Genomic DNA, 11,721 nt, shown 5'->3' on the forward strand with positions numbered 1-11,721 from the left:
AGGACCAGGAAATGTGCAAGTAACATCTCCACAGACCCTTTTCACCCAGGTCACAATCTGTTTGAAGTACTCCCCTCCGGACGGCGTTACAGAGCACAGTACGCCAAAACCAGCAGACACAGACACATTTTCTACCCCCAGGCTGTCGCTCTGATGAACTCACACAGAGTCTCGGAGTCATTGCTGTGCAACAACATCCTGCTCTCAACACTATCTTTGAATTGTCTATTTTACACATATATATATGTGTATATATACACATATATATATGTACTAAAGTGTGTCTTGTAATTGCTGGGCTCTTCTGAACTTTTGCTGCAATTAAAGTCTTACAAACATGCGGGAGGAAAAAAATCACACCATGTTAACAAGCCGCCGTAATTGCTCATAAAACAATAAGTTCATTAGGCGTCCTTTGCCGAACTGCGGGGATCCTTCGCTAAAAGTGCACCAATAATTTCACTTTGCGGTCAAATCGCAACTTGCAAAATGCATTTCATTACAAAAAAAACATTCATCGGACGACACTTTGGCATTAAACAACTTTAATGACACTCGTGCAGTGCCGCTTGCAGTTTTAATTATTTGCCGTAAGCACAGTGGGAAGAAAGAAGCGCTTTCATCTTGCCATTCTTCATTTTCTTAGGCGCTCACATTTGGAGTGAAACACACATTTTGCAGCTGTGTGCATCAAAGTTGTTTTTAAGATATGAAATAGGATAGAAATGTAAGTATATCCACAAAAAAACCTCAGGATGCTATGAGGAAAAGACGTGACATTTTGCAGTCTTATTTTCCTTATAGAAGACACGCAAACTGCGTCATCTTCAATTAATTATGACTTGTATGTACAGTACACACGAGGGGTTAGCAAATAACAGGTCAAAATACTTGCCAGGCATATGCCGACATAAGCGCATGGTTCAATGGTGGCAGTCCGTGTTTGTTGGGCGATCATGCATATTTTCATCTGCAGGAGTACAAACACGCAAAAGACAAAAGAGCTCATTGCTCGCCACGAGGGCGTGTCAGCAAAGGTGCGTCCAGACGCTCGGCACATGCATTTCCATTTAGATGACAGCCGGCGAGGCAGCTTTGCGTCGGCTTCTCAGCGGAACGATTCCCGCCGATAGCTGGATGATGAAAGGATATGGTGGCAAGCCTCGCAAGGCGCCAAGGTTAAGTCAAGACTGGAGGCGGAGATGCAGAGCGGGGTAACCTTCGCTGTTAGTCGCCTTGTAGCAAAACCCGGATTTGGCTTCCGGCCGTGACGTCTCCTTTACCAGCATTTTGGTTTCCTGATGATGAAATGGTTACGAATAATGAACTATAGAAAAGTGGACCCCAACCAGGCCGCACAAGAAAGAATAAATAACATCATAATAATAACATTACTCATGTCATGTTGTCAAAATGTCAATTTGCAATCTGTGATTACTTGATGCTTTCGACATTTGATTCTGATTTTCTAGAATCGATTTTGGAAGTTTTCTTTGCAAAACTTGGGACTTCATCAAACACTGGTCTGTCAAATTATTGTCTGATAGTAATCCGGTCCGTGGTGCTAAAAAGGTTAGGGACCACCGCTCTAGTAAACCAGACGATGGACTGCAGAACACTGACATTTGAAAACAGAACCCGTTGTTACGGTAAACGTCACACTTTCAGGAGGAAAAAATGAAATTTTGGGAGAAAAAAATAAGTTTTTCAGATGCATCACATTTATACAAGAAATGAAAGAAAACAGTCAGTACTTTGATATTAAAAGTTAATTTTTGAGAGGAATCTTATTTTTTTGGGGGGGGATAACTTTTGAGACAAAAATAGTCTCCCACGACACCTTCAATTTTGAACCATGATGACTTTTTTTTACGGCAGCATCCTCATTTATCTCCCCCCAACTCCACCTTCATATAAATAACTTTCATTAGTTTGACACTGATGAACAAGTGCTACATGCTCCTAAAAAATAGTGGACACAAATGTTAAAAAAAAAAAGTAATCTTAAAAAATGTGCAACACAATTAAGCTCCTTTGTTTAGTGGTCATTGATTCGCTTGTGCAAGCAGCTGCGATCACAAGGAGGGCATATCCCATGATGAGAAGATCCGCCAATGATGCTAACGTGCTAACCAAGTGTTTTCAAAATGCGTCACAAAGGCTTGAGAAGAACAAAATGTCATGGAAAGCGCTTGGCATTGTTCTACTCCTGTCCTGCAGGTGGCGCTCATGCAGATTCCAAGCCGCTCATAAACGGTCAAACAGAGCCAGACAATTCTGCAATGTGTGCAGTCGGAAATGTACAAAACGTGCTTCCCTTGAGATCACAACAACCTTCATGACATGCATTTTACCTGTTTTGGTAGGACTGGCTATTATTATGGGACAAATCTGGGCCAATTTGACTCTCCGTGGACTGGCAAATGCTAAAAAGTGAGCTGAAGTGCTTCCCTTGTGTTCATCGCATACCATTCATCTTTTTGAGAGCGCTGGAGGGTAAGTGTGTTGTAGTTCTAAGTTAGACAGTCAATGGCAGTTGCCACACCAGAAGGACGTTCTCTGAGGAGTCCCCGGCTGTCCGGGGCCCGGCGGGCGCCCCCTCTTGCAGCCTGCGGAACCCCCGTCCCCCAGAGACGACGGCGGCCGACACCACCCTGTCTTTGGCCCTGGCGTCCTTCTCCGAGGGGCGCCCGCGCGCCCACGTCTCAGGGTCGTCACTGAGCTCGTAGATGGAGCCGTCCTCCACGCTGTGCTCCAAGGACTCCAGGGACGAGTCGGAGGCCTCGTCGGCAGCGGCCGTGAGCGGGCGTCCAGGCAGCCCTGAGGTGGAGCGCAGCTTGTATTGCAACAGGACGCCGCGGCCCCGACCACCGCCTCGCGGCCGGCCCTCGTCTGGGCGCTGCAGAGATTCCTGGGAGGAGGTGTCGCTGGGATCTTCGCCACCGCACGCTGAGTCAGGCCCGTCCTCCACCGAGTCCCTCTTCAGGAGGTCCGGAGACAAGGTGCCGCTGACAGCCGCCAAGAAGTCCACCGGCCCGCTGTGAGCGTTCAGCGAGATCCTGCCCTTTCCTGGAGGACGGCAACGCATTCCAATGAGGAGGCGTACTGCTTGTTATTTGAAAAATGCCCCGTCGCTGTATTATGGCAACGAGTGTTTTCGAAATACTGGACAATAATGTGTTACAACATGTCATCTTGGGATCGGCCTCTTCTTGTGAAGCAATAGATTGGCAATGACCTGTTATTTTTGGTATTCCCTCCAGTTTGGGAACCGGCAGGGTGACGATGAGGCCTCGGGCGGTGCCGACCCACAAGAGTCCTTGACAGATGAGCAGGCTGGTGACTCGCATGTTCTCCTGACCTGGAACATCAAAAGCAGGAAAGCAAAGATGAAAAACAAACGCAACGGGGTGCACCTTGCTCCGCTGTGTCCTTGCGATTCAAACCGGATTCATCCGCAATAAATTACATCAAATTATTTCTACAAAACGGATCCAAATATACACAATGGAGCCGACAAAGGGATTGTTTCGCAATAGCATGGGCAGCAAAGCTGAGGCTAAGCATTTGAAATGGCTTATCATCAAATGTTTGAGAGGTTGACGCTGCAACAGTCAAGGTATTTTACACAACAGTATGCACCAGATTCAATTTATTCAAAGTACTCGAAGCTCTCCAATCGACAATGAAAAGGTTTGTGTTGGTTCCGGGCTCAAACGACAACTGCATCATCGCATGAGCATTTGTCTGATGTCTGCGTGTGTTCTGCTGCTCAACAAGATAATTGCGTACTCTAACTCTATTATTATCTGTACGCTTTCAGGCAGCTAACAAAGGGCTGAAAAACATAGTTGCTACACGTTTTATTTTCAGCACTTCCTCCCGTCGGCTCCCATCGGGGCTTGGTTAGCTATCGATAGCGACGTCGGGCGTAATGCCTGTAATTGAACCACAGCGAGGCTCGGATGACACTTTACATTTGTGAACATTTTTAGCGGCTCGCTCACATCGCTGTTCCTGCAAATGACAGAGCACTTGTTTGTCAAGCGAGCGTTTTGAACTTAGTCATGGCCCTCTTATGAGCATGCGTATAAATTGCAAGGAGAAAATACCGCGTGAGCTGTGGTCAACAGCAGCTCTTAGCTTCTCGTCAACGAGCAGAGCCTCAGTACATCTACCTGTCATACAAAGAAATGGAAGGAAGAGGCAGAAGGTTCATCAGGGGCAATGCGACAGAGTCCTTGATTAATAAGACGGTGATTGTTCAAATGTGACTTCAAAACATTTTCTGCGCTCTAAGAAATATTTGAAAAATTGCTAAGAGTGCAAAGGGAATGGATTGAATATCTGCCATGCCGAATATGTAACCTCGGCACATCGTCATTAGCCGACTTCAAGTTTGCTGTTGTTGCTGTTCGCCACTTCTTGCCGCAACAACGGGCAAACTTTGCCATAAATATTTCATGGCCGAGGACCAGAGAAGGCACGCGGCGGGCTACGTGTGGCATCTTAAATGGACCGCAGCCAAAGAAAGGCTGGGAGCGGGAGGGCAAGCGGCACCGGGGTTGCCGAGAGGATTTACGGCCCGGCGGATGAGATGAAACGAGCCGACGGGAAAAAAGTAGGACAAACACGGAGCATCGCATTAACTCAAAGGAGGCGCGTGTTTGGAGATATAAGCAGCGGCGCACGGGAGGCGTGGATCCGTTCGGCAGGTGTTTGCACCGACGCCCCCGAGGAAGGCCTTGCATCGGAGCTGCTGTTTCGTCTCCCCGGTGACTCTTTCATTCATATTAATCCCCCGGCTTTCACCCCCCGCGGCTGCGCCGTGTCCCGGCTGCTTATTTATTCATGTCGCTCCCCCACGTGTAGGAGCAAAAGGGGCGACTTGAACGAGATGAGAATAAGAAAAAGGGGGGGGGCTTTTGGTACCTGGACCCTCAGTAGTTGTGCCATCAAATTCAAATCGATATTTAGCCTACGTGACAAAAAGATTTAAATAAAATCCACCATACGTACGCAAGATGGGGATTACCTACAGACGTGTTTTGCTGGTTGAGGTTGCCCATCGCACGAAAGTCAGGCCAATTTGAAATCAAATTGGTTCAAGAAACAGATCCGCTCCTCAAATCTTCCACGAACATGAGAAGAGCCATGGATGATGGATTTTCTTTCCATTTTAGAGCTTTTAAGCATATCTGTTGATATTGCAGAAGAAATGATCCTAATTGAATGAGTGCTTTTGTGCCGTCTACTCACTGGTGTTGAGCAACGTGGAGCGCGTGGAGATGTTCATCTCCTGCAGCAGCTCCAAGGTCTCGGTGTGAAAGAGACGGATGGACGAGCCCTCGGAGAACGCCATCCACACGCCGCCGCCGGCCCGCGCCACGTGTGCCACGCTAACCATCGGGTCGGGATGAACCTCCACTTTCTGTAGCACACAGAAGTACTGTTAGAGAAAGAAACAAGTACAGCTTCACCCATGTTTGTTACTTGGTAGCAATCCCAAAGAAGAGTTCGTAGAAGCAGCAAGGACAGGGCACTTGACAATGCCCTGATCAGCCCTAAAATGTCCCTTTCGAACCAAAGTGCCTGTTGAGAGGTTTTTCTTTTGTGTGGGTCTACTCACAGTAAGATAAATGGCCACCAAATTTCATGTTGCTTGATGAAAATGGTTCCCTGGGCTAAATTCTTGGAAAAAAAAAAACAAGAATAAGAATTGTGATGGCTATTCCCACTAAACTTCATGTTGTCAACTCGCTCCCGGGGCAAAAATCTCGAGGCAAAGTTTGTCTTTGAAGGACTTTTGGAACTGCCTTAACATGAGCATGTCGTCTTCTTCAAAGCAAAATATGAAACTTTCTGTTCCTTCTCGAGCCCTGCTGTTGATGGACATGCCTACAAATGACTTTTGGGGCTGAATTTTCCCTCAAAAATCTTGAGTGTAAGTTTGCCTTTGAAAGACCCTGAAATGGCTGCCCTGAAGCAAAACGGCAGACCTTTTCTGGCATGGCTTCTTTTTGAGAAGTGCATATAATAAATTGGAGGAGGGGGGGGGGAGTATTCCAGGTTTTCTGTCCACGATCATGATGATGATGACACGAACAGTGAGCCTGCGACTGAAGTTTGCCTTTCCATTCTGCAGTTTAGCGCACGTCCGACGTCATGTTTTTGCTTCATTTTCCCCATCTTAGCTCCTCCGGCGCACAGTCTCGGGGCGCCGGTGTTTAATGAGCAGCTCAAAAACAAACGCAATTATCCTTATCGCGGCAACACAAGCAGCCCTCGCGGTCGGTGGCGTGACGAGGCCTGCTGTGGGGTGTCATCTCGGCGGCCGCATGGCTGTCAGCGCGCAATTAAGGGGGTGAAAAGGAGCGAGGCGACATGAGAACGCCGACATCACGTGCGTGCCGCGTCGACAGGGATTAGCACCTGTTTGGGCGCCCTTGCCGGCGGGCGCTTCTTTGTTTCAAACGCCAGCTTTGATGTGTTTTCTCTTCTAATTGGCTATTCGGCAGTAGGCGGCGGCTCAGCTCGGCTCAAAAAAAACCTTGAAGTGCGCCGTGGAGACGTTCGCTCGACCAGAGCCTTGGAGATGAAGAAAACGACTGACGGTGACTCCCGCACGGAGCCATTCGTAAAGACGCAGGAAGTCGTTATTTTGCTGTCAACCGAATATTTGACACTCCCATTTGCGGTTGTCAGAGGGATTTTTTTAAATGAAGCTAGCCCCTAATTGGACTTATTTGTGTCCCCCATCTCGGTCAAAGCTCATCAGCAACTTCAAGCGTGTTAGAAGTTACAGCACACAGCCACCGCCCAAAACGCATTTCGAGTGAAACCGTTTGTAAGACAGACAAACTTGTGGCTTTTCTCCGTTGCCTGGCAACAGAAGCTGTGTGAATGGCAGCAGTTTGCCTCCACCGAAATGTCCCTACCAGTGAGATGGCTTTCAATAGATGCGGAGCGTGTCCAATGTGAAGTAATACGGCGGCGAGCTTTGCGCAGACGAGGTGGTCAGTCAAGGTTGACGGCGGCCACATGTCCCGCTCCCGCCATCCGTCAGAAGCGGCACCTTTAAACGCTGCGACCGCAGACGCGACGGGTCTGAACAGCTCATTAGTTCTCGGTCACGGCGGCTGACAAGGTGTCCTCCTCTAGGGATGAGTCAAGTAATGGAAAGAGGAAGGAACGAGGTGTGGCAGTCACTATTGATCAGAGGCGGAGCGGCGGCAGACGTTCTGCTTTGTTAGCGTTTTCTCACCGCAGAGTAGCCAAAGTCACTGGCCTGAGAAAATATCGTCTTTTTGAGGGAATCTAGCGCCGAGGCCAGTCCTGTTTTGCTAAGTGCAGAGCGTGCACGGGTTGACCCTTGACAACATCTAGGATGGAGGATGCTGATGGCTTTGGCGGCAATCCAGTTGTGAATGACTTCTTTGATTTCAAGGAAAATTTCAGCAAGCCATTTTGAGCTATGCTAGGCTAATCATAACCTTGTATGTAATGTCGACATCCCCGTACGGAGGTGAGATGATACGCGCCAGCGAGTCTCCGAGGCCCGTCGAATGATCCGTTTGACCGCCAATTCTGCCTGCCGCGAGGGCACATTAGTGAGGAAAACGAGGTTAGTTCAGGAGTAACCGGCGTTGACCCGTTACGGCAGAGGAGAGCCGTCAGCTCGGCTCATTAAGTCCTCGGCTTGGAGGAGGGCAACTTCATCCAACCTGTCGAACTCCATCCAGACCGTTCTTTGGATGGGCCTTTTGGGTCATTACCATATCGGAGGACCCGTGACAAAAGAACGTTTCACTCCAAGAAGAGTAAAGCAGTCCAAGGACATGATCAAGCCTCCTTCATGTTTCCTATAATATCACCCCCTCATTAAATACAGTTTGGAGCTCATGAGCCTTTCTAAAACTGAATTTATAGGACACTCCACCGAATATTAGAATATCACAGAAAAACTGACCAGAGCAACGAGATGAAAAAGTGCTTTAATTACCCGAGTGTTGAGGCTGCCAATGTCAACCACAGTGACCGAGTTTCCGCAGCTTGCCCACACCGAATCGTCCAGTACCAAGAGGGTCCGCACCGGATCTGAACCCAAGTTCACGCTTCTCCCGGAATCGGGATCCCAGAGATCATCTGGAAAATAATATGCACATCATAAATATGACATGATGGGGCACAATCCATTGTGTGACACTGGTTGCCCCTCCCTGACAGATGCATTACTACTTTCCTATTAGCAAAGCTTTCGGCAGCTTCTTGTGGCACAAAACATGCTAATAAACGAGTTGTGCCAAAATCAAATAGCTGAATTTGAACTCTGGCTCTGTGAATAAGCAAGACAAAGAAATCAGTGTGTACCAAAAAAAAAAAAAAAACATCAAGTCGAACTACTTCCCGTTTGGCAACGATCCAATCATATAAAGGGAGACTGTGGATCGTTTCAGCTTCATGTTGCATTCATTAGTATCGCTTTTTAAATTTCATCTGTGTATGTAATGGATACAAGTTAGCAAGTTAACGAGCATCATATCTGCCAGCCAGTGTCTGGTGATTTCATGCTGAAGTGAGTTTTGTTAAGCAATGACGCACTGCCCTTTTAATTTTGCGGAATCAAGTATGTGAGAGCGCTTTCACTTTGATCCCCGTCTTGGTCGCCACCTCTCTGACGTTTCGCTTGGCCACAAGCGAAGAAAGTGGACCTTTCCCTCTTTTGAGGATTAATCACGAGGCACGCTTTAGCTGCTGCCACCGAGGCGCCTGATGATAAATTGAATTACATAAGCGTTTCCGATGCAGCGCATCAATGAAGTCAAATTAGAGAGCGGGCCGCAACCGGCCATTTAATTAACATTTGGAGTTGTTTATTTCTGGCTTTCATTGCATTACAATGCCTTTTGACTCAAGCAGGTTAATTGCTTGGCGTAATGAAAAGGTCATTTTTGCCACCTTTCGTGAGGAGAAAAAAAAAATCCACTCAGAGAAGCGAAACCCCGGCAAAGTGGCACATCGGCGAGCGAGCCTCGTCCATGTTTTAAAATAGCTGCGGTGTTCAATTTTAAGTTTGCCTTTTCACGATGGCGGGCTAATCGTGGGGCACGATGTAAAGGTCATTTTGCCCACTTGTGGGAAAAAAAACAACTTATAGATATGCGCAAAGCCCTCCAGTCAATGTCGGCCATGAATCTTTAACAGCGGCGCCTCCCGAGTCTTGCGTCTTGCCTTTTGATAGGCAAAACTACAAACATTCTATCCTCCATGTAATTAATCATCCTTGTTTTTGCTGGGGGTGCAGCAGGGGCCTGTTTGCCACGATATGGCATTTCCAGGTATGGAGGAGATGTTGCTGCCGCGAGGGCGGGACGCCTTACTGCACCTGACATGTTTGGCGCATGCTGCTGTTTTTGCACTGACAAAAACAATGCAAAGGGAAAGGTGCTCTGCCGCTGATTTAGTGAGACGAGCCTCATTTTTGGCAGGTAACATACGAGCGGCAGATTCTAAAAAAAAAAAAAAAAATATGTGATGAAATTCTTTCAGGCTATGGGTTACTTCCAGTAGTTGTGTTGATTTCTATTGTCCCAGATGACATCTATCTGGCAAAAGTAGCGAGAGGAATTATGATGTTAATTATATGATCGATCGATGGGGCCGTTGAGGTTTTCTTTTTTTTGACTGTGCATTAATTATCGTAGTTTAGTTTTATTTGTTTTGTGCCAGATGGCAGCTATCCTGAAGAAGCGCTTGCATTAAAAATATGCTGGAGCAAGCTGCAGCGGCAACCTTTTGTTCATTCCTATTGCGCAACGTGGACGCTAGTAAGTGTCAAGCCGATCGACCGCGTTCGATTCATTGCCGAGGAAAGCTTACCGCTGTTTCTCCTGCCGTAAACCATCAAGGTGCCGTCACGTAGGCCCGCAAACAGGAAGCAAGGCGAGTGTTTCAGGCACAGCACCGGGCAGCCCCGAGGGGTGCTGAGGCTCAAGAGGCACTGAGCTGCAGTGTCCGCACTGCCGTACACCAGAATTCTGGAGAGCGACAAAGTCAAGTGTAGTGAGGAGGGAACAGTGTTAAAAAAACAGAAATCAAAGGTGCATCGCCTCTACCAACAGGACGAAAGCGGAACTGCATTGCGGGACAAGTTTACAATTCCTAGCCTCCTCGGTGTTATTCCGTAATTGAATATACAGCAGGGGCGTGCAATCAATTTCCAAAAGCGAGAAAATAAAACATTCACCTTAATCGTGTTTAGGGCTGCAGCTATTGAATATTTTACGTATTCTTCCGATCACTCCGCCGATTAATCGTATAAAAATAGATTTAGTATGATTAAACAACAATGGTAATGAGTGCGCATGAATTTGTCATCTCACCGTCCATCATCTAATCCGACACAGATGCTGGCGCCGTTCCCTGACGGGACTTTGTGAGCCATGACCTCCGCCTCCTCAGAGGGAGATGCTTCCGGCACGTATTCCAGACAACGGACGGCGGAGCCCACTTGCAGACTCTTGACGGCCCTCGGCACAGGCCTGTTGAGGGAGAATATCTCAATCTGGCCCTGAGAGGCTTCCTCCCCACCGGAGGCCACCTGCGGGGAGAAAAGAGGCTGCTTGAAAATGATCTAATTTTGAGACACTCCAGTAAAAAGGAAGAGAAGTTGTTTCATGTGGACCGCAACACCCTCACAAAAACTGGTGAAGATGAAATCTCTGAGTGGTGGCATGAAAATAAAGAGTTATTTAGTTATTATACAGTTCATGCTACTTATGTTGACAGTGTAATTCAATAATGTTCAAATAAGAGTGTTCAAGCACAATGTATATCCAAAGTTTATCGGTCAATATATCAATACGCAGAATCAGTATCACCTTAAAAAAAAACATCAGAAATAATCCAGGAGGAAAAAAAAAATTACTCTTAGAATGTTAGCAATCAATTTTCAAAATGTATTTTGCTGCTTTGGTGGGAACGGTGTGTGTTTGATTGGACGGCCTTCACCAGTCAGCAGTTTAAAGAAAGCAAAAATACCTGCAAATCAATTTTGAGTTTGTCATTTACAGCTGCCGGCTGCTCACGTTGAATGTTAAACACGTGAATATATTCACAAAGTGGTCTTTTTCACCGTGGGAGAAAAAGCTCGAGTGAGCTCTGAAAAAGGATCTGTGTTGCTTAGCAAGTTTGTAAGGTCAAGAAAGAATTGATCGCTGGAGTTTTTTTTTCACAACTTCTGCTGACATTTGGAAGTTTGATGGTCAAGATGATGTTGGGGTTAGATCAAGGTTGCGCGGTCATATTAATAAAAACTGTAAACCGTGAGGGAGGGGCTCTTGCACGTGCATTGTAAAACGGCTGTTGAATTTCTGCCGTTTTTCCGCAGTATTCTCAAATGATGAAAGATTTCGAGGCCACTGACGCAAACTGCGCCATCTCTTGGGACCTGGAAGTCCACGTGACGACGTCCGTATCGCGTTTAGGAATCTTTCCTGCGCGACGCCTCGGCTCGCGAGTGAGCCCTTCTCGACGGGGGGAAAGCCAAGATTTGTTCCCCCGCCTAAATCACATCACGCCATGGCGACAGGAGCTAAATATAGTCTTTAGCCCCTCTCTTGCACACTCACCCTTATTTGCATGCAATCATTTGTTTGATTTGTATCAGCGTGCAGGATGTGGACAGGAGAGATCCCGTGGGCCCTGGAGGATGAGCCAGAA

The 11,721-nt window shown here is 47.2% G+C and overlaps 1 protein-coding gene across 4 annotated transcripts in view; it reads right to left on the reverse strand.

The window, feature by feature from the left end:
• Positions 1–528: 528 nt before the first annotated feature.
• arhgef10la (Rho guanine nucleotide exchange factor 10 like a) overlaps positions 529–11,721 on the reverse strand; it is a 57,099-nt gene continuing 45,906 nt past the window's right edge. For 2 of the 4 annotated variants that reach the window (XM_088389491.1, XM_088389490.1), the window contains 6 exons: positions 10,383–10,600; positions 9,880–10,037; positions 8,003–8,145; positions 5,260–5,431; positions 3,239–3,361; positions 529–3,069 (listed from right to left, as the gene is read on the reverse strand). In XM_088389491.1, coding sequence (XP_088245617.1) covers positions 2,519–3,069; positions 3,239–3,361; positions 5,260–5,431; positions 8,003–8,145; positions 9,880–10,037; positions 10,383–10,600 — 1,365 coding nt within the window. In that variant the 3' untranslated portion in view covers positions 529–2,518. Of the gene's footprint in view, positions 3,070–3,238; positions 3,362–4,050; positions 4,179–5,259; positions 5,432–8,002; positions 8,146–9,879; positions 10,038–10,382; positions 10,601–11,721 lie in introns of those variants that run through there. The other 2 variants (XR_015861286.1, XM_088389492.1) reach the window with 2 other exon arrangements.

The sequence above is a fragment of the Syngnathus floridae genome, chromosome 11 (genome assembly GCF_059516105.1).
Source record: "Syngnathus floridae isolate MCC-2025c chromosome 11, RoL_Sflo_1.0, whole genome shotgun sequence".
In the NCBI taxonomy this organism is placed as follows: Eukaryota; Metazoa; Chordata; class Actinopteri; order Syngnathiformes; family Syngnathidae; genus Syngnathus; species Syngnathus floridae.